The 22,372-nt window shown below is 41.5% G+C and overlaps 1 protein-coding gene across 1 annotated transcript; it reads left to right on the top strand.

Moving 5' to 3' along the window:
• Positions 1–18,152: 18,152 nt before the first annotated feature.
• LOC140889624 (uncharacterized) lies at positions 18,153–19,813 on the top strand. Its single transcript, XM_073297343.1, has 2 exons — positions 18,153–18,576; positions 19,104–19,813. The coding sequence occupies exons 1-2, from the start codon at positions 18,153–18,155 to the stop codon at positions 19,811–19,813; spliced, it is 1,134 nt and encodes a 377-aa protein (XP_073153444.1).
• Positions 19,814–22,372: the final 2,559 nt, after the last annotated feature.

The following is a 22,372-nucleotide window of genomic DNA, read 5'->3' as shown; positions in this document are numbered from 1 at the left end:
TTGTATTGATTGATGAACATTTCAAGGTGGAATGTTTAACTGATATTGTATGCCTGTTTCTTTTACTTAGAAATTATATTTCTAACCGGATTATTCCGGCTGTTGTCTTTGTTTTGTATGTGTACTTGGCATCAGGAGGATCAGGAGCTGGACCGAGTCGTCTTGGTTAGCTTGGGGTGAGATTGATAGAAGTGAGACTCCGTGTCGTAGGGTCGAGTCTATTTGAATTTGTATTAGTTTTGTTGAGTCGGTGGAACTCATTTATAAAACTCGACTAGTTATTGTATTTTGGGCAGAACCTAGATTTGGCATGTTCTAAATATTGATTTGTATTATGTTTGAATTTGGAATGTTTAGAATTGCCTTGTTGGTTGCTTTGCAGGCTCCTCGACCCCTCTGCCCATTTTGCCTGCGCGCGGGCGAGGAAAAACCTCGCGCGCGCGCAAGGAGTTTGAGAGGCTCGGGAGATTTTGCCCGCACGCGCGCGAGCTCCCTTCTTGCGCGGGCGCGAGTATCTCCCCGAATCTCTGTTCGCGTAGCCTGCACGCGCGCGAGGTGATGACCTCGCGCGGGCGCGAGGCTTTTTTTTTAAAAAAAATAAAATAATTTGATTCGTTTTCCGCGGCTTATTGTGTTCGATTATGATTAATTATTCGAGTTTAGAAGATTAGAATCGGGGTCTCACATCGTTGATGTCTTGAAAGCATGTGATTGTTGTATTACTTGTTATGTTGTTTTAACTGGGAATATCGTTCTCATCGGTTTATCTGGCTGTTGCTTTGTTTTGTATGTGTACTTGGCAACAGGTGCGGCAGGAACAAGTCAAAAGAGGCATGGTTAGCTTCGAGGGCAAGAAGTAGAAGTGGGACTCGGTTTAGAAGTCGAATCAGCATGCCAATCTAGTTTATGTTTCATAGCATGTTTAGTTTCGAACTCGTTGTTTTGTCGTATCAAATATGCTAGTATCGTGGATTGTAGGTGGTTGTCATATGTATTATGAACCATGTATGTTTGAATGTTGTTTCGGGCATGAATACTTGATGAAAAATGGATTGGTTTCATTTTGTAAAGTTGAAAAAATGCTGTTTTATTTTTGACACAGAACTGGTCTCGCTCGAGCGGCAGTTGGTGCTCGCTCGAGCGAGCATTCTTTAGTGTGCGAGCCAGAGCGTTGCTTGCTTGAGCGAGGGTGCCTTTCCGCTCGAGCGAGCTTTTTATTGATTGTTGGACAGAAACTTTCTCGCTCGAGCGAGCGTGCCTTGCCGCTCGAGCGAGGCCTTTTAAAAAAAAATTTATTTGTGTTTGTTGCTTTACTTTCAAGTCTTGGATCTTGTATTCTTATTGTTGTTCAATCCGAGTTAAGTTGATGTTTAGAACTGAGGTCTCACATTAAGTGGTATCAGAGAGTTAAGATTCTTGGTTGAACTAGAGTGAGCGGGGTAGATTGATTCTGCGTGTATTGGCTCCTCGCATGTGTTTGAATTATTTAACTGTATACTTAATTCCATGCGAGCACGCTTTATTGTTGAGAGTTATTGAATTACATGGTTTTGTGATTTAATTTATAAAGAATGATCTACTTGAGATATAACTGTTTCTATTATCGAATGGTATCCGGTTTTCCAAGCGGTTGTAAGGGCACTGATTGTAGGGATTGAGATATCTCGTGTCCTAACATTTGATTATCAGATGGGTCCTCGTCGAGTGATAAACAGAAACACACCGCCAATTATTCCTACAACTGAGCAAGCTAGTACTGAAACAGTTGAGATGGATGCTACAGCGACGCATATGGAAACCTTGCTGAAGAGGTTTCAGTCATTCAATCCGCCGTTGTTGATGGGTTCAGAAAATCCAGTTGACTGCGAGAGTTGGTTGGATGATATTGATCAGTTGTTCAATTCCATTGACTACACTGATGACCGCCGAATCAGGTAAAACATTCATCAGCTTCGTGGGGTTGCTAAGAGCTGGTGGATCATGACGAAGAAAGCAATGGAGAGTAGAGGTACGGAAGTTACTTGGACTCTTTTTAAATCTGAGTTTTATAAGCGGTTTTTCCCTATCTCGTATCGCAAAGATAAGGGAGCAGAGTTTTCCAATCTGAGGCAAAGGAATCTAAACATTGAAGAATACGTGGCTAAGTTTGATAGTCTGTTGCGTTTTGCACCGCTAATTGCCGGAGATGAGGAAGCAAAGGCCGATCAGTTCATCAATGGTTTGAACCCCGACGTCTTCACGTTGGTAAACACCAGCAGGCCTAACAACTTTGCGGATGCCATGAATCACGCAAAGGGAGCAGAAGCAGACTTGTGGAGGCAAAGAGGTAATCCGGTAGCACCTCAGCAGCAGAGGCAGTATCAGAATCAACCATCTCAGTATCAGAATCCGCCACCTCAGCATCAGAACCAGCAGCAGAGATATGAAGGTGGAAGCAGTGGGGGAAACAGAAAGGATCAGTATAAAGCAAGAGGTAAACAGTTCAAGAGGCAGGGGAACAGTTCTTCTAGTTCCAGTGGTTCCAAACAGTTCGGTTCAGGACAGAGTTCTGGATCATCATCCTTGTATTGCAGCAAGTGTGGAGGTAGACACTCACCTGATCAGTGTGTGGGAGTCTTTGGGAAATGTAACACCTGTCAGCAACCGGGACACTTCTCTAAGGTGTGCCCTCAGCGTAACAAAGATCGAGCTCAGAGTGGGAGTTCATCTCGACCTGCAGCTCAGCCTGAGAGGCAGTCTTCTGCAGTTCACTCTTTCCAGCCTCAGCAGCAGAATAGACAGGGAGGTAACTCTAGTGCGAACCAGCCTCCAAGACAGCAGGAGTCTTTGCATTGACAGAGGATCAGGCTCAGGCAGCACCAGACGATGTTATAGCAGGCAACTGTTCAATTTTTGGTTATTCTGCTCATGTCTTGATAGATACAGGTGCTTTCCATTCCTTTATCTCTGAGAAATTTGTGTTATTGCATGCTTTGCCTACTTAGTTTTTACCTACTGTAGTAGCTGTTACTTCACCTTTGGGTGGAGGAATTGTTTCTGTCAGATTAGTCAGGAACTGTGAACTCTGTTTTGAGGGGAATCTGTTAGAATTCGACTGTATTGTGCTTGGACTGTCAGATTTTGATTGCATTGTCGGTATAGATGCTTTAACCAAGTACAGAGCAACCGTCGATTTTTTTTTGAAAGTTTTCAGGTTCAGACCTGAAATGGCAGACGAGTGGAAATTCTTTGGTAAGTGTTCTCGATCTAGAATTCCTTTGATTTCAGTTTTATCTATGACTCATTTGTTACAGAAAGGTGCAGAAGGATTTTTGGTGTATGCAGTTGATGTACTGAAATCTAGCCCAGCTTTGGTAGATTTACCAGTGGTTAGAGATTTTGCTGATGTGTTCCCAGAAGATGTTCCTGGATTGCCACCTATTTGAGAAGCCGAATTCAGTATTGACTTAGTGCCAGGAACTCAACCTATTTCAAAAGCTCCTTATCATATGGCACTTATTGAACTGAGAGAGTTGAAGGAACAACTTGAGGATTTGATTGCCAAGGGATACATCAGACCTGGTGTATCGCCTTGGAGTGCTCCTGTTTTATTTGTGCGGAAGAAGGATGGTTCTATGCGGCTCTGTATTGACTACCGTCAATTGAATCAGGCTACATTTAAGAACATGTATCATTTACCCAGAATAGATGACCTTTTTGATCAGCTGCAGGGTTCTTCTGTCTATTCTAAGATTGATCTGAGGTCAGGTTATCACCAGCTGAGAGTGCGAGAGGAAGATGTTCCTAAGACCGCATTCAGAACAAGGTATGGTCATTTTGAGTTTATAGTCATGCCATTCGGTTTGACTAATGCTCCCACGGTTTTTATGGGTTTGATGAACCGTATCTTTCAGCGTTATTTAGATGAGTTCCTCATTATCTTTATCGATGATATTCTTATCTACTCGAAGAACCGCACTGACCATGCAGAGCACTTGAGGACCGTATTGCAGATTTTGCGAGATGAGCAGTTGTTTTCCAAGTTGTCTAAGTGTGAATTCTGGTTGGATCGAGTTGTCTTTCTTGGTCATATTATTTCAGGAGATGGGATTTTTATCAATCCCAGCAAGATCGAAGCGGTTATGAATTGGCCTAGACCGACATCAGTACCTGAGATCCGAAGCTTCATGGGTTTAGCTGGTTATTATCGCAGATTCATCGAGGGTTTCTTGTCTATTGCCAAGCCAATTACCCAGCTGACTCAGAAGAATGCGCCTTTTGTCTGGACTTCAGATTGTGAGGCTAGCTTTGTTGATCTGAAGAGGAGACTGACCAGTGCTCCGATTCTTTCTATTCCGAAGGGTACTGGAGGTTTCACAGTCTATTGTGATGCTTCTAACCGAGGCTTGGGTTGCGTTCTTATGCAGCATAAGCATGCGATAGCGTATGCATCGAGGCAGCTGAAACCGCACGAGACTCGTTATCCGGTTCATGATCTGGAACTAGCTGCAATTGTATTTGCTCTGAAGATCTGGCGTCACTATCTTTATGGTGAGTCTTTTGAGATCTTTTCTGATCATAAGAGTCTTAAGTACTTGTTTTCTCAGGCAGAGCTGAATATGAGACAGAGAAGATGGCTGGACTTGTTGAAGGATTTCGACTGCGAAATCAAGTACTATCCGGGGAAGTCTAATGCAGTTGCAGATGCCTTGAGCCGAAAGCTATGTTCTTTATCTCTTTCTACTATTGGTGTTTCTCAGTTGATCGATGATTGTTGCACTTCTGGTTTAGAGTTTGAAACAGATAGGGAGACTATCAGAGTGTTTGCTATTCAAGCCAAGCCAGAGTTGTTTGTTGCTATCAGAGAAGCACATAAGTCTGAGCTGAGCATTCAGATTTCAGTAGAGAAAGTCAGATCGGGACATCAGTCTGAATTTCAGGTTAGAGATGATGTTTTGTTTGTGAATAACCGTATTGTTGTGTCTGATATTTTGGAGTTGAGACAGCGTATTCTCCGAGAGGCTCATTGCAGTCGGTTTAGTATTCATCCTGGAGGTCGTAAGATGTACAACGATCCGAAGAACCAGTTCTGGTGGAAGAGAATGAAGAGCGACGTAGCGAGTTTTGTATCTCAGTGTTTGAATTGTCAGCAAGTGAAAGCAGAACGGAAGCGACCAGGTGGTCTATTGCACATTCTATCTGTTCCTGAATGGAAATGGGATCACATTTCTATGGATTTTGTCACGAAACTACCACGATCCGTTAGAGGATGCGATGCTATTTGGGTAGTGATCGACCGATTGACGAAGTCTGCTTGTTTCATTCCGTACAGGATGATGTATCGTCACGACCAGATGGCTGAGTTATATGTTAGCAATGTTGTGAGATTGCATGGGGTGCCGAAGTCGATCGTTTCAGATAGAGACCCTAGATTCACTTCGCACTTTTGGCATAGTCTTTAGGAGGCACTGGGTACTCGATTGCATCTGAGTATAGATTATCATCCTCAGACAGATGGACAGTCAGAGCGGACTATCCAGACGTTAGAGGATATGCTGCAAGCGATAGTGCTAGACTTTGGCACTAGTTGGCAGGATTCTTTGCCTCTTGTTGAGTTTTCTTACAACAACAGCTTCCAAGCGAGTATCGGTATGGCGCCTTTTGAGGCATTGTACGGTAAGAGTCGATCTCCGCTGTCTTGGGATGACTTGTCCGAGTCACCAGATCTGGGACCGGAGATGCTTAGAGATATGGCAGAGCAGGTTAAGATCATTCAGACCAGAATGAAGTCAGCTCAAGATAGACAGGCAAAGTATGTGAATGTCAGACGTAGACCTCTGAGTTTCGAGCAGGGAGACCGTGTTTTTCTTAAGATTTCTCCTTTCAGAGGCACTGTCAGATTCGGTAAGAGAGGGAAGTTATCTCCGAGATTCATCGGGCTGTACGAGATTCTCGAGAAGATAGGCGATCTTGCCTACAGACTTGCACTTCCTCCGTCTTTATCTGGTATTCACGACATTTTTCACGTCTCTATGCTGCGAAAGTATCATCTAGATCCTTCTCATATCTTTCAGCCTGACGAAGCCGAGTTAGATGAGACTCTGAGCTACTTTGAGCGACCGATTCAGATCCTTGATCGGAAGGAAAAACAACTCAGAACCAAGTTGATTCCGTTAGTGAAAGTGCAGTGGAGACGTCACGGAGTCGAGGAAGTGACTTGGGAGACAGAATCTGACATGAGACAGTGATTTCCGGAGTTATTCGGATGACGTGAGTTCTTCTTACTGTCTTTAGTTTTTAATTCTATCTTATGAGTTGTGGTTCTCGTTGATTTCGAGGACGAAATCTCTTCTTAGTGGGAGAGAATTGTAACGCCCCATTTTTATCTTAAATGAGTTTATTTGAGTTAATCGAATATTACAGAGTTCACAAGCCGACTTGTTTTTGATCAGGGTCCTTTTTGCAAATTTTGGAAATTTCAGGGACTAAAATGCAAATATTGGTTTTATTAGATATTTATAAGGGAAATGACTTATATTATTCACTCATCTCCTTCCCTTAGCCGCCTCCCCTCCATTGAAGCCGATTTCTTTTGCTTCCAAGCTTTGGGATTTCAGTCCGAGCTCGATCCGGCCGTTGGAATTTATTTCGGAAGGCAGATTATCGATCACTGCAGCGAGAGCTCCGTTATATCGTAAGTTTTTATACGATCGGTTACATTCTAGTTTTTGGATGTTGTTAGAATCGTTCTAGATTCGAGTATGTTGTTCTTGACAGAGTCCTGATCGTTTATTATCTGTCGGTTTTGAATTAGAGCGACGTTTGGATTTGTTATGATTTTCGGAATCCATTTTCGAAAATGTGGATTTTTAGATTGATGGGTTTGCTTTGTTATTGTTGTTTTGGGCATTGATATGAGTTGATATCGGTATTGAACTGCTGTCTGCGTTTCCGGTTTGTTCAGTTTATAGTCGTTATGCCGTCGTTTGAGTTTTTGGAATTTCGAACCGTTTCGGGTTGTTGAACTTTGGTTGGTGAGTTGATCATTGTTGTTGATCATCTCTTGTCTTCGTACAGATTCGTTGGAGTTTGTCGAGCCCTGTATTAGCAGCATTTGGTCGTCGAGTGATTGGACGAAGAACGGTAAAGAGATTTTCTTTGAGCCGTTGATTGTTGTTTAGGTTGTATAGTTGTTGATACAATCTTTTTTTGTAACTTTTCCAGAGTTGGAACTACTGCATTGAAAGGTAAAAGCAGTCATCGTAGCGGGATAGCATACTCGGAACATTTGGTTCTCGAGTTTCCCTTTCAAATCACATATTGCATCTACACTTGTTCTAGCATGAGGAACTTGTGTCTTGTTGATTGATTTTGCTTTTGACTATGTGGCTTATGTTTTATGTTTCTGTTATGCATTCATCTTGAGCCTACGTTGATTTCAGCGGGCAAAACCGCCCTTTTTGTTTGGACGTTTGGGAACTATGATTGAGTGGCCTAGGTCGTAGTCGTATCGCCTAGTGCTAGCATACTCATTATGGTTGCTCAAAGTCTAGAAGAGTGAGATATGTGGCACCACCTCGATTGGGAGAGTCGGTGAATCGTCACATGATCTCATCCTCGGGATCCCAAAAGCACAACAGTAATCTCTCGTTTATCAGCTTTGATATCCCGTTTTAAAGACATGAATTTCATTATGTTGTTGTTGATTTCGTTGATGTCTTGAAAGCATGTGTATTGTTGTATTACTTGTTATGTTGTTTTTACTGGGAATATCGTTCTCACCGGTTTATCCGACTGTTGCTTTGTTTTGTATGTGTACTTGGCAACAGGTGGGGCAGGAACAAGTCAAAAGAGGCATGGTTAGCTTGAGGGCAAGAAGTAGAAGTGGGACTCGGTTTAGAAGTCGAATCAGCATGCCAATCTAGTTTATGTTTCATAGCATGTTTAGTTTCGAACTCATTGTTTTGTCGTATCAAATATGCTAGTATCATGGATTGCAGGTGGTTGTCATATGTATTATGAACCATGTATGTTTGAATGTTGTTTTGAGCATGAATACTTGATGAAAAATGGATTGGTTTCATTTTGTAAAGTTGAAAAAATGCTGGTTTATTTTTGACAAAGAACTGGTCTCGCTCGAGCGACAGTTGGTGCTCGCTCGAGCAAGCGTTCTTTAGTGTGCGAGCCAGAGCGTTGCTCGCTCGAGCGAGGGTGCCTTTCCACTCGAGCTAGCTTTTTATTGATTGTCGGACAGAAACTTTCTAGCTCGAGCGAGCGTGCCTTGCAGCTCGAGCGAGGCCTTTTAAAAAAAAATTATTTGTGTTTGTTGCTTTACTTTCAAGTCTTGGATCTTGTATGCTTATTTTTGTTGGAAAACTGGCGAGTTCCCAGACCAATTACGATTGATACCCGGTGCAGCGGAAGTTTAAAAATTTTTTCATGGAACGTTTCCATGGTATGGGTATCAACCGTTCATCGATTGAATTACGTGTGTGTAAAATTTAAATAACAATTAAATAAATTTTACCTCAAATCTCGCAACGAGATTAATGGACACCAACAGAACAATTCTGCTCTTGTTGTCTCTCCCTGGAACCGATGAACGCCTTCAATCAGGTCCACGAACAGAGGTTTAATCCCTCTGATAGATTGCACTAGAAAATCTATCAGAAGTTTTCTGCGAAGAGAATACACGAATTTGATTCGTTATTCCTTACTGCGATTCAAAATCACAGACCGGAATTTCTCGGGCAGAGCAAGGAGGGGGCGGCCGAAATATGTTTGAGAGAGAGGGTAGGGTTTTCGAAAATTGCTCTCAAAATAATGACCTGTTGTGTGTAATTTTTGTACTGAAATAACTTATTTATAATGCAGGCCACTAACACCTTAGGGCCCATTAGTCATAAGCTGGGGCCCGACAAGCAAAGCCCGCTCGTTCAGAAATTAATATAAAATTCATCGTGACTCCGATTGATGAAACGATTTCACCAATGTGCACAGAAACCATTTCTGCACGTTTTAAAGTCAAAATAAATTTTCCTGAATCCGAATTCAGTGGTTTCCAAAAATGTCCATCCCTATGTCATTTTAGGAAATCCTACTCCCTTACTCTTATTTAAGAAGTCCAACTCCTTAGTTCATTAAATTTAACTCTTTAAATTTAACTATCTCAACGGGGATTAAAACTCCATTACACTGTGTGACCCTCAATGGTTCAGGGATACAGCTAGCCGTGGGCTCACAACTCCTTGTGACTCGGAACAACACTTTCCGACTTGCCCAACGAATCATGGTAAAGCGCCTAGCAACATCGCCCCATGATTCCCTAGGTATCACTGATAGTGCCTACAAGAACCAGTAGATTTTGGTTAGCGTACAGTACGGTCCCTTCATCCATATATCCCGATCGAATCAACAACCATTGGTATATCGAGAGTCGCTCAAGATTCGATAACTATGCAATGCATCTTGAAGATCAAATTAGTGACATCGCATGTGCTACTAAGAACCATTTCTTAAATCACATCAAGTACTCTGGCCAGAGATTTGTCACACTAATATCTCCTCAGATCGCATAGGATATCCACACTCGCAAGTATGTGGTGAATCCTTGACAACAATGCATTGACTCCTATATGTGTCGTAACTGTACCCAATCTCGACACCTGATGACCCCCTCAGAGTCGGTAAACGAGTCAAAGCACAGTACTAGCATATAGAGTCTCCATGATGTTTCAAGTCGTAAGGACTAATGGTGTACAACCAAAACCGCGGACTTTATCCACTCGATAAGTGATAACCACTTGGAAAGTCCGGATAGGGTAGTTCGACTATTCATCCTATGAATATCCATTTGCATGCTTCGAACATCTCCATGTTCCCTACCAATGAAACGTGGTACTCCGCATCGCAAATGCTAGTCTCAAACTCGAGCGATCCTTATCCTTATTATCGGACGGCTCAATCGACTAGGAACGGTTTTAGAATATACAGTGACTATAAGATGTATTTCATGATAGACATCTCCATGTTCTACCACATCTTACATACACTATAGTATATTCAAGGTCTTTATCAAAACAACAATAGTATATCATAATATAACAATATGAAGTAATATAAAGTCATTGCCATAAAAGTGTAAATAATATTAAACAAAAGATTGTTTATACAAAGAGTCAACAAAGCCCATAGCCACACAGTTGGCTCACTGGGCACCCACTCTTACAATCTCCCACTTGCCCTATAGCCAACTAGTCATACTACGTAGACCCATTGCTTCGCGATGTTTGTCAAACAATGGTCCTGGCAAAGGCTTAGTAAGTGGATCAGCGATATTGTCTGCAGAGGCCACTCGTTCGACACTGATGTCTCCTCTTTCCACAATCTCCCGGATTATGTGGTATTTCCTCAGTACGTGTTTGGATCTTTGATGAGACCTTGGTTCCTTTGCTTGAGCAACGGCACCCGTGTTGTCGCAGTACACCGGGACTGGACCAACAAATTCAGGAATGACGCCCAACTCTTGGACGAAATTCCTCATCCAAACGGCCTCTTTAGCAGCAGCTGATGCTGCAATGTATTCAGCCTCAGTGGTGGAATCCGCTGTGGTGTCCTGCTTGGAACTTTTCCAAGAGACAGCACCGCCATTGAGCATGAACACAAATCCAGAGGTTGACTTCGAGTCATCCACATCACTTTGGAAGCTAGAGTCGGTATAGCCTTCCAGTTTGAGTTCTCGTCCTCCATAAACCATGAACATATTCTTAGTCCTTCGCAAGTACTTAAGAATGTCCTTCACGGCTTTCCAATGCATCTGACCAGGATTAGACTGATATCTGCTCGTGACACTCAGAGCAAATGCTACATCCGGTCTGGTAGATATCATCCCATACATGATACTACCTATAGCTGACGCATATGGTACATGTGTCATATTCTCTATCTCTGCATCAGTCTTGGGACACATAGACTTGGATAGAGAAACTCCATGACACATGGGTAGATGTCCTCTCTTGGACCCATCCATTGAAACCGTTTCAATATGGTATCGATGTAGGTTGATTGAGTGAGTCCTATCATTCTCTTAGATCTATCCCTATAGATCTGTATCCCAAGAATGTAGGATGCCTCACCCAAATCCTTCATCGAAAATCTACCTGATAACCATATCTTTGTTGACTGCAACATCCCTACATCATTCCCAATGAGTAGGATGTCATCAACATAAAGTACTAAGAATGTCACCGCATCCTTAACTACTTTCTTGTACACGCAAGGTTCCTCCGGGTTCTTGATGAAACCAAAGTCTTTAATTGTTTCATCAAATTTCTGGTTCCAACTTCTTGATGCTTGTTTTAGACCATAAATTGATCTCTGAAGCTTGCATACCTTATGCTCGCTTCCCATGGATGTGTACCCCTCAGGCTGCTTCATATAGATTTCTTCCTTAATGTCTCCATTAAGAAAAGCAGTCTTCACATCCATTTGCCATATCTCATAGTCATACCATGCAGCTATGGCAATAAGGATTCTTATGGACTTGAACATTGCAACTGGTGAAAAGGTTTCGTCATAGTCAACTCCTTGCCTTTGAGTATAACCTTTAGCCACCAATCGCGCCTTGTAGGTCAATACCTTACCATCAGGCCCAAGCTTTCTTTTGTAGATCCATTTACACCCTATTGGAACAATTCCATCGGGAGGATCCACTAAAGTCCAGACTTGGTTAGTATGCATCGAATCCAATTCTGACTGCATAGCTTCAAGCCATAAATTCGAATCCGCATCAGAAATTGCTTCCTTGAAGCTTCTTGGATCACATCCAATGTCGGGTTCATCTTGACCCTCTTCAAGAAGAAGACCATATCGAACTGGAGGTCTAGAAGTCCTCTCGGATCTTCTAGGTGCAGGCGTGTCCAGCAATGGTTCCTGAGGTGTGGGATCGTTATTTTGTATTTCGGGTTCTTCTCGAACTTCTTCGAGTTCCATCATCTCGCCTTTCTTATCCAATAAGAACTCCTTCTCCAAGAAGGTGGCATTCCGCGAAACAAACACCTTTGTTTCAGCAGGATAATAGAAATAATATCCGATTGAATTCTTCGGATACCCCACAAAATAACACAGGCTGGATCGACTATCCAACTTATCTCCCACTGTCCGCTTCACGTAAGCAGGACATCCCCAAATCCTCAAGTATGAATACTTAGGAGCTTTGCCATTCCATAACTCGTATGGTGTTTTGTCCACTGCTTTAGTGTGGACGTTATTCAACAACAATACCGCCGTTTCAAGCGCATAGCCCCAAAACGAAGGTGGAAGCTCAGTGAAGCTCATCATGGATCGAACCATGTCCAACAAAGTTCGATTACGACGCTCCGATACACCATTAAGCTGTGGTGTCATAGGAGGAGTCCACTGAGAGAGAATCCCATTCTCTTTTAGATAGTCCAAAAACTCGGTACTCAAGTATTCTCCACCTCGATCCGATCGAAGTGCTTTAATACTTTTACCTAGCTTGTTTTCTACTTCAGCCTTGAATTCTTTGAACTTTTCAAATGCTTCAGACTTATATTTCATTAAATATAAATACCCATACCTTGAATAATCGTCAGTAAAGGTAATGAAGTAGGTGTGGCCATATTGAGTCCCAACTCTAAATGGTCCACAAACATCTGTATGGATCAAATCCAACAGATTTTGACTACGTTCAGGCTTCCCCTTAAAAGGAGATTTAGTCATTTTCCCTTTTAGGCAGGATTCACAAGTAGGTAGAGAGTTAATATCAGACATATCAAACATGCCCTCTCCCACTAGCTTGTTCATCCTCCTTGAGGAAATATGACCTAGTCTAGCGTGCCAAAGGTTTGCCGGGTTTTGACTATCGATTTTCCTTTTGTTTGTTGTCGCCGGTTTGTCAATACAATTTACTGGAACGTCTTTTAGTTTTAAATTGTATAGATCGTTTTCAAGTTGTCCATTTCCAATTAAACATTCATTCTTGTAAATACTGCAAATCCCATTCACAAAATTACAAGAATAACCATCTCTATCAAGCATAGAAATAGAAATAATGTTTTTAATTAAATCTGGCACAAATAAAACATCTCTCAACAATAATTTAAAACCATTCTGCAAAATCAAACAAACATCTCCAATGGCCGTAGCTTCAACTCTGGAACCATTCCCGAGCCTCAGCTGGGTCTCACCCATTCTAAGCCTGCGACTTCTTGTCATCACCTGCAAATCATTGCAAATGTGAGAACCACATCCGGTATCCAATACCCAAGAAGTTGTATTAAGTGACATGTTTATTTCGATATAGAACATACCCTTTGCAGTTCCCAACTGCTCAAGATACTCCTTGCAGTTGCGCTTCCAATGACCCGGCTTCTTGCAGTAATGGCAAACATCCTTGGATTTTCCATCGTTTGAAGCCTTTGTCTTTTGCTTCTTCTCGGGTTCCACTTTCTTGGGTGGGGCAGAACGTTTCTTGCCCTTCATACTTGGCCCCTTCTTAGCAGAAGATGAGGAGCCCACCAAGAAAGCTGGCTTATCCTTCTTAAGTGTGGATTCATATGTAACGAGCATATTGACCATCTCTTCAAGGGTGGCCTCTATCTTGTTCATATTAAAATTTATCACGAATCCATCAAATGAAGAAGGAAGAGATAGAAGCAGCAAGTCCACATTGAGTTCATGCTCCAACACCAAATCAAGGGTCGCTAACTTCTGTATGAGCCAAATCACTCGTACCCCATGATCACGGACCGAAGTCCCTTCACGCATGCGGCACGTCATCAACTCCTTAACAGTAGAGAACCTTTCAGCCCTCGACTGAGCCCCAAAAAGTTCCTTGAGTTGCGTGTGAATGTCAGCAGCATTCACCGTGTCCTCAAATCGCCTCTGGAGTTCATCAGACATCGAGGCTTGCATATAGCATTTGGTCTTGATGTCATGGTCACACCATGCATCAAGTTTGGCCAATTCCTCCGGACTTATGTCAGCTGGTGCTTCCTTCGAGGTGCTTTCTCTAACACGTAGAGCATTTTCTCCGAAGTTAAGACAATCTTCAACTTCCGGAACCATTCCGTATAGTTGGCGCCAGTCAGCTTGTTTTGTTCGAGGATCGAGAATAAAGGATTTCGCGAATTCATTGTATGAAATACTGAAAAGGAAAAACAGACATATATCAATGATTGTTTAACAATTTACTAAGACATAAAATAGGCGAATTTAATTTTATGAATCTCACTCCCACTATTTTAACGATTTCACCACCCTCTAGTGAAAACGGGAAACTTTTTCCTTAGTGAGAATATGGAGTCCAATTGACAAACTTATGGTCCCGAATAATATCAGCCAACCATAATTCTCAAAAGGTAGAGCCCAATTGCTTCCAAAGCAACCCCCATGTATTTACCTCATGTCCAATAAGGGCCCAATAATATGACGCCGTTTAAAGTGACATGTCAAGATGACCCATCAATATTAAGTTGTGATGGACGGTCGCCATGTGGATCCCCCAATAATATGAGCCGATCCCATGGGAGTTCCACCCAACTTACAACATTTGTCGATCCAATGTACAGCTTTCCGACGAACGGGCCCCCCCAATTATATGAGCCGGACCGTATCCGCGGGTAGCATCACATACATTGACCGTTGATGGAAGGTAGGAACATTTAAACAATATTTAAATTTCCTTTATTTATCTTGATATAAATTTTAAATCATATTTAAAATGAGGGATTTTATTTATAAAAATATTTGTCTCATCATTTTTAATTTATTGCATGCATTGCCGGATTCACGCAATTTATGTCTAAACATGCATACAATCATAATATCACATATTATATAGGATGATCGATTCCATTTCTAATTGACCCGTGTTGCCAATCACGGGTCTTAGTCCAATCCTAGGTAATATGCAGTATGCAAATGCAATCCTATTACATATGCTTCCAATTTACATTTCTTCAGTCTTCATTGTCTGCCGGCCCACCATCTTCAAATCTTGATCTCCCACTAAATCTAATGTATTTACAATTAAATAACAATGACAAGTAGGGGATACATTTTTAGGGGTGGGAACGGGCTATAAACCAAGCCCACTTTTATTACATATGACATTCATATCGGGCCATAAACCAGGCCCATTAATAAAACCAACAACAATAAAGACAAAATGTAAATTCCTAACATACACCTACAAAATTGGTCATGGCAATCGATCATCCTTATCCAATAACATTTAATTCAAAATTAATTTATTGGATAACATGCTGTGGCAATTCAAATTTAAACAAGATAAAATCATATTTTATATATAAAATCACATTTCACATATAAAATCATATTTTATCTCCATATCAAATAAAATCATATTTTATCTATAAAATCCAATTTTACAAATAAAATCATATTTTATCTAATATATCATAAGATCATATCTTATCATCAATTGTACCAAAATAATTGATTTCAAAATTCAATTTACGGATAAAATATTAAAATTTTCCAAAAATTCAAATTTATCCAAAATCAATTTTAAAATTTACGGACTCGAACAATTCGATCCGAAATCTCGTGAACCAATCAAAAACAATTTTTGACCGGACCAAAAATAAAATTTTAAATATTAAAATTAATAAAAAATTAAAAATTAATTTTTCCCGCGGGCCACCCGGGACACTCCCGGGTCGGCCCGCACCCGGGGCGCGGGCCGGGGCAGCCCGGCTGCCCCCTTAGGGCAGCGCCTGGCGCCGCCCCTGGGCGGCGCCGTGCGCTGCGCTGGGCGGCGCCGAGCGCCGCCCCTGGGCAGCGCCGAGCGCTGCCCTGCGCAGCGCCCAGCGCTGCGCTGGGCAGCGCACAGCGCTGCCCTGGGCGGCGCCGTGCGCCGCCCTGGGCGGCGACGGTCGCCGCCTTGGGCGGCGCTGTGCGCCCCCTTTGGGCGGCGCCGTGCGCCGCCCGGGGCAGCAACAATTGCTGCCCCACCGGGCAGCGATCCAATCGCTGCCCGGGTTTTGCCCCGAAAAAAAAATTTTTTTTTTTTTATTAAAAATATTATTTTGTTTCATAAACCGAGACTCAAAAATTTTGTACAATTGATTATTCAATCGATTGATCTGAGCAACCTGGCTCTGATACCACTGTTGGAAAACTGGCGAGTTCCCAGACCAATTACGATTGATACCCGTGCAGCGGAAGTTTAAAATTTTTTTCATGGAACGTTTCCATGGTATGGGTATCAACCGTTCATCGATTGAATTACGTGTGTGTAAAATTTAAATAACAATTAAATAAATTTTACCTCAAATCTCGCAACGAGATTAATGGACACCAACAGAACAATTCTGCTCTTGTTGTCTCTCCCTGGAACCGATGAACGCCTTCAATCAGGTCCACGAACAGAGGTTTAATCCCTCTGATAGATTGCACTAGAAAATCTATCAGAAGTTTTCTGCGAAGAGAATACACGAATTTGATTCGTTATTCCTTACTGCGATTCAAAATCACAGACCGGAATTTCTCGGGCAGAGCAAGGGGGCGGCCGAAATATGTTTGAGAGAGAGGGTAGGGTTTTCGAAAATTGCTCTCAAAATAATGACCTGTTGTGTGTAATTTTTGTACTGAAATAACTTATTTATAATGCAGGCCACTAACACCTTAGGGCCCATTAGTCATAAGCTGGGGCCCGACAAGCAAAGCCCGCTCGTTCAGAAATTAATATAAAATTCATCGTGACTCCGATTGATGAAACGATTTCACCAATGTGCACAGAAACCATTCTGCACGTTTTAAAGTCAAAATAAATTTTCCTGAATCCGAATTCAGTGGTTTCCAAAAATGTCCATCCCTATGTCATTTTAGGAAATCCTACTCCCTTACTCTTATTTAAGAAGTCCAACTCCTTAGTTCATTAAATTTAACTCTTTAAATTTAACTATCTCAACGGGGATTAAAACTCCATTACACTGTGTGACCCTCAATGGTTCAGGGATACAGCTAGCCGTGGGCTCACAACTCCTTGTGACTCGGAACAACACTTTCCGACTTGCCCAACGAATCATGGTAAAGCGCCTAGCAACATCGCCCCATGATTCCCTAGGTATCACTGATAGTGCCTACAAGAACCAGTAGATTTTGGTTAGCGTACAGTACGGTCCCTTCATCCATATATCCCGATCGAATCAACAACCATTGGTATATCGAGAGTCGCTCAAGATTCGATAACTATGCAATGCATCTTGAAGATCAAATTAGTGACATCGCATGTGCTACTAAGAAACCATTTCTTAAATCACATCAAGTACTCTGGCCAGAGATTTGTCACACTAATATCTCCTCAGATCGCATAGGATATCCACACTCGCAAGTATGTGGTGAATCCTTGACAACAATGCATTGACTCCTATATGTGTCGTAACTGTACCCAATCTCGACACCTGATGACCCCCTCAGAGTCGGTAAACGAGTCAAAGCACAGTACTAGCATATAGAGTCTCCATGATGTTTCAAGTCGTAAGGACTAATGGTGTACAACCAAAACCGCGGACTTTATCCACTCGATAAGTGATAACCACTTGGAAAGTCCGGATAGGGTAGTTCGACTATTCATCCTATGAATATCCATTTGCATGCTTCGAACATCTCCATGTTCCCTACCAATGAAACGTGGTACTCCGCATCGCAAATGCTAGTCTCAAACTCGAGCGATCCTTATCCTTATTATCGGACGGCTCAATCGACTAGGAACGGTTTTAGAATATACAGTGACTATAAGATGTATTTCATGATAGACATCTCCATGTTCTACCACATCTTACATACACTATAGTATATTCAAGGTCTTTATCAAAACAACAATAGTATATCATAATATAACAATATGAAGTAATATAAAGTCATTGCCATAAAAGTGTAAATAATATTAAACAAAAGATTGTTTATACAAAGAGTCAACAAAGCCCATAGCCACACAGTTGGCTCACTGGGCACCCACTCTTACAATTTTTGTTCAATCCGAGTTAAGTAGATGTTTAGAACTGAGGTCTCACACCCTCGAATTGACTTGTTAGTCGATTCGACAGCAGGATGCGAGCTGCTCACTTTTCTTGATGCGTATCAAGGATACAATGAGATTGGTCTAGCACCAGAAGACCAAGAAAATGCCGTTTTGGCTGAAGAATGCTGGAGCTACCTATCAATGTCTGGTAAATACCATGTTCGAACGCTTGATCGGAAATAACATGAAAGTTTATATAGACGACATGCTCGTCAAAAGTACCCAAACATCTAATCACTTGAAAGATCTTGGGGAATGCTTCAGTATACTCAGAAAATACAGGATGAAGCTCAATCCGAACAAATGCACTTTTGGCATACGAGGAGGCAAATTCCTTGGTTACATGGTGTCAGAACGAGGAATAGAGGCCAACCCTGAAAAAATTAAAGCAATTTTGAACATTAATCCTCCGAAAAGTGTGAAAGGCATCCAGGAATTAACAGGACGTTTGGCCGCCCTCAACCGGTTTATTTCAAGATCTGCAGACAAAGGGTTACCATTATTCAAACTGTTGAGGAGTGGAAAAGGTTTTTGATGGACAGAAGAGTGTCAGCAAGAATTTGATGAGTTGAAAAGACATCTGACCTCTCCGCTGTTGTTGGTAAAACCAAAGGAGGGTGACACCCTGCTGATTTATCTAGCAATATCTACGGAGGCGGTAAGTGCAGTATTAGTATCTGAAGTAGGACGTGAGCACAAACCAGTGTACTATATCAGCCGAACTTTACACGGAGCAGAATTAAGATATATAAAGGTTGAGAAACTGGCACTGGCTTTGGTAACTGCAGCAAGAAAAATACGTCCTTAATTTCAGTCTCATCCAATAATTGTACTCACCAATTATCCTCTCAAAAAAATTATCTCGAGTCCTGAAGCATCAGGAAGAATGGTTAAGTGGGCTGTCGAATTGAGCCAATATGGAATTGAATATCGCCCGCGTCCAGCGATTAAAGCACGAATTCTGGCTGATTTTTTAGTAGAGATGACAGTAACTCAAGAAGAAAGCTCCACCCAAACATGGATGGTTTATGTCACGGGTCATCAACCTCTACAGGAAGCGGTGCAGGTATAGTTGTGGAGAGCCCACAAGGAGATAAATTTCAATATGCCATCAAATTTCTATTCCCTGCAACGAATAATGAGGCAGAATATGAAGCTTTCATCATGGGAATTAAATTGGCCTTGTCGGTCGGAGCAAAAAAACTGACGATACACAGTGACTCTCAACTTATCGTCAGTCAGGTTAATGAAAATTATGAAGCGAAGGAAGATAAAATTCTTGAATACCTCACTCAAGTGAATGAGATTCTCTCGCGTTTAGACAGCTACGATATAAAGCAGATACCTAGAGCGGAAAATGAGTCAGCTGAGCGTCTCGCCAAGTTAGCAAGCTCCTTGGCCAACATTGATAATAGAAAAATTACATTCCTAAAATATGGCAAGGAAAAAACTGATGGAAGTGATGTTACAATCTTCTGTGCGGACAGCAAAGAACCTGGTTGGAAAGATGAAATAATCGATTATTTGAGGCAGGGTAACCTACCTTTTAACCAAGTCGAAGCTCGAAAACTTAGAGTGAGAGCTGCTCGGTTCACAACCATTGATGGAGAACTGTATAAAAGAGGTTTCTCTTCACCTTACCTTAAGTGTCTAACGCCAGCCAAAGGAAACTACGTGCTCCGTGAAATTCATGAAGGAATATGTGAAAATCGCTTAGCTGGCAGAGCTCTCGCAGGGAAAGCACTACACCAAGGATACTTGTAATGCTCCGATTTTATTATAATTGAATTTAATTTAGTTAATCAGGGTTTTCAGTGGTTGAGGGCCGTTTTGTTATTTCGCACGGGTCATTTAGCAAACTTTGTAGAATTAAAGGACTGAAATGCAAAGATGGGATTTTATTTATATTATCATGCAAGTTGGCCATCAAATCACATCATTCCTTCTCTTCTCTTCCTCTCTTTTTCGTACGTACTGTTGGAAGCCATGAAAGGCGATTCCTCAAGCTTTTTATTTGTTTGATTCGCACGATCCGAACGTTAGATTTTGATTCCGAGTCGAGATTCACGATCACCGCTACGAGGAATTCGTTTTGACGTAAGTTTTGCTACGATCCTCGAACTTTGATTGTGTTTGGTTGTCAGAATTTGATAATCTTGGAGTATGTTGTGCTTGAGCTAGCATAGATCGTGTATTCGAAGTCGGTTTGGAAAAAGAACGAAGTTTGGATTTTATATGATTTTTGAGGCATTATTTCAAAAATGGGTTTGAGATTTTGTTGGATTTTTGTTTGTTTTGTTGATTGAGAGGTTGATATGAGTTGATTGGAGTTGGTTGTTGTTGTTGGATATTTTGGTTTGACCGTTTATAACCGTTATGCCGTCGAAATTGAGTTTGGATTATCGATTTTGTTGTTTTGGTTTGGTTCTCGAGTTAGTTCGAATTATGAGTTTGATATTGAATCTGTATTCGATGTTTTCAGAGTTTGATTGAAGAGATTTGAGTTGGAACCAAGCTTTGAGGCTTTTAAACCGATTGAAGTTGAAGACGGTATAGTATTTGTTTATCGACTTTGAGTTTCGAATCCGAATAGCTATTGAATCGAATTCTTCTTTTGATTGACAAGATTGATTTAAGCCTCGAGTAAAGGTAAAAGACGACATTGATTCGAATGGGGTAGAATACTCGAGTTCGATTGTTTCTTGAGCCCCGAAAATCACATACTGCATGTTATTTGCTTGTGTGAACTTGATTGATTATTTTATTTGCACTTGCATTCATATTGAGCCGAATATTCGATTCGTTTTTGAAATAGAAGATTTAGGGAGCTATATTGAAGAGGTCTTGGATTTCGAGATTTTTCAAGTGCCAGAATACTTCTTATAGTTGCTCTAAAGTCTAGGGGTTGAGTTGAACGACTTCCACCCCGAATGGGTGTGTCGGTGAGTTGTTGTGAAGACTTGGCCCCGGGATCCCAACCTAATACCGATTGATATTTCTATTATCTGATTTGATAGTCCCGAGTTTTGAAGTCATGCATTCATTCATTCTTATTTTGATTTGTTATTGATTATTACAATTCAATTTGAGGTGTTTATCTGAAATTGCATGCCTGTCCCTTTTACTTAGGAATTATATTTCTAACCGGTTTATCCGGCTGTTGTCATTGTTTGTATGTGTACTTGGCAATAGGAGGATCAGGAGTTGGACCGAGTCGTCTTGGTTAGCTTGGGATGAGATGATAGAAGTGAGACACCGTGTGTCGTAGGGTCGTACCTTTTGGGTTGTATTATTTTGGATCGTCGAACGAACCCTATCATCGAACTTATATTGGTTCCGCACTTGTTATGCATTGTATTGTATAACCTTAGGCTATCTCATGTTGAAGCTTGTTTAATGTTGGATGAATGTTGTTTGGGTTATGCATGATTTAAATTGAGTTTGATTAAGTTTTCTACTGTGTTTTGCCCAGGACTGTCACCGCTCGATCGGTGAGATCTTACCGATCGAGCGGAGGCCTTTTGCTGAGTTTCTGCCTCTGTAATTGCTTGCCCGCTCGATCGATAAAATCTTACCAATCGAGCGGCGATGGTTTTTGTTGGGCAGTGTGTTGCGATTTTTCTGCCCGCTAGATCGGTAAGATCTTACCGATCTAGCGGAGCATTATTAAAAAAAAAAATAATTTTGGCAGGCTTTTTCTTTTGCTTTGATTGTTTGTAACTCGAGTTTAGAAGATTAGAAACGGGGTCTCACATTAAGTGGTATCAGAGAGATAAGTTTCTTGGATTTGAAGTAGAGTGAGCGGGGTAGATCGAGTCCGCATGAATTGAATTCTCGCATGTGATTGAGTTATTTAAATGATTATTTTAAATACTTGCGAGCATGTTTTATTGATTCTTGAATTAATTGAATTACATGAATTATGATTTAATTTATAAAGAATGAATTACGTGATATATATCTGTAAATGTGCCATTATTTGTCATTGGATATCATTGAGGTTCATGAGTACTCAGAGCAGAGTTTTGGACACCGAGGTCATGAGATTGGAATTGTGTTTGAGATAATTGTGTCCTAACCCTTTGATATCAGATGACACCTCGTCGATCTTTGAGAAGGAATCAAGCACCTTTGACTCCTCCTTCTACTGAGAATACGCCGCCAGTAATAAATTCTCCGAATGATCAGGATAGTACTGGAGTAGATCAGTTTGATGCAACCGCGACCCCGATGCAGACTCTATTGAAGAGATTTCGATCTTTCCGACCGCCTACCTTGACTGGTACCGAGAACTCCGTTGACTGCGAGAGTTGGCTAGATGAC

Source organism: Henckelia pumila, chromosome 3, assembly GCF_033568475.1.
Source record: "Henckelia pumila isolate YLH828 chromosome 3, ASM3356847v2, whole genome shotgun sequence".
Classification (NCBI taxonomy): Eukaryota; Viridiplantae; Streptophyta; class Magnoliopsida; order Lamiales; family Gesneriaceae; genus Henckelia; species Henckelia pumila.
This window is presented reverse-complemented; position numbering and strand designations above follow the sequence as displayed.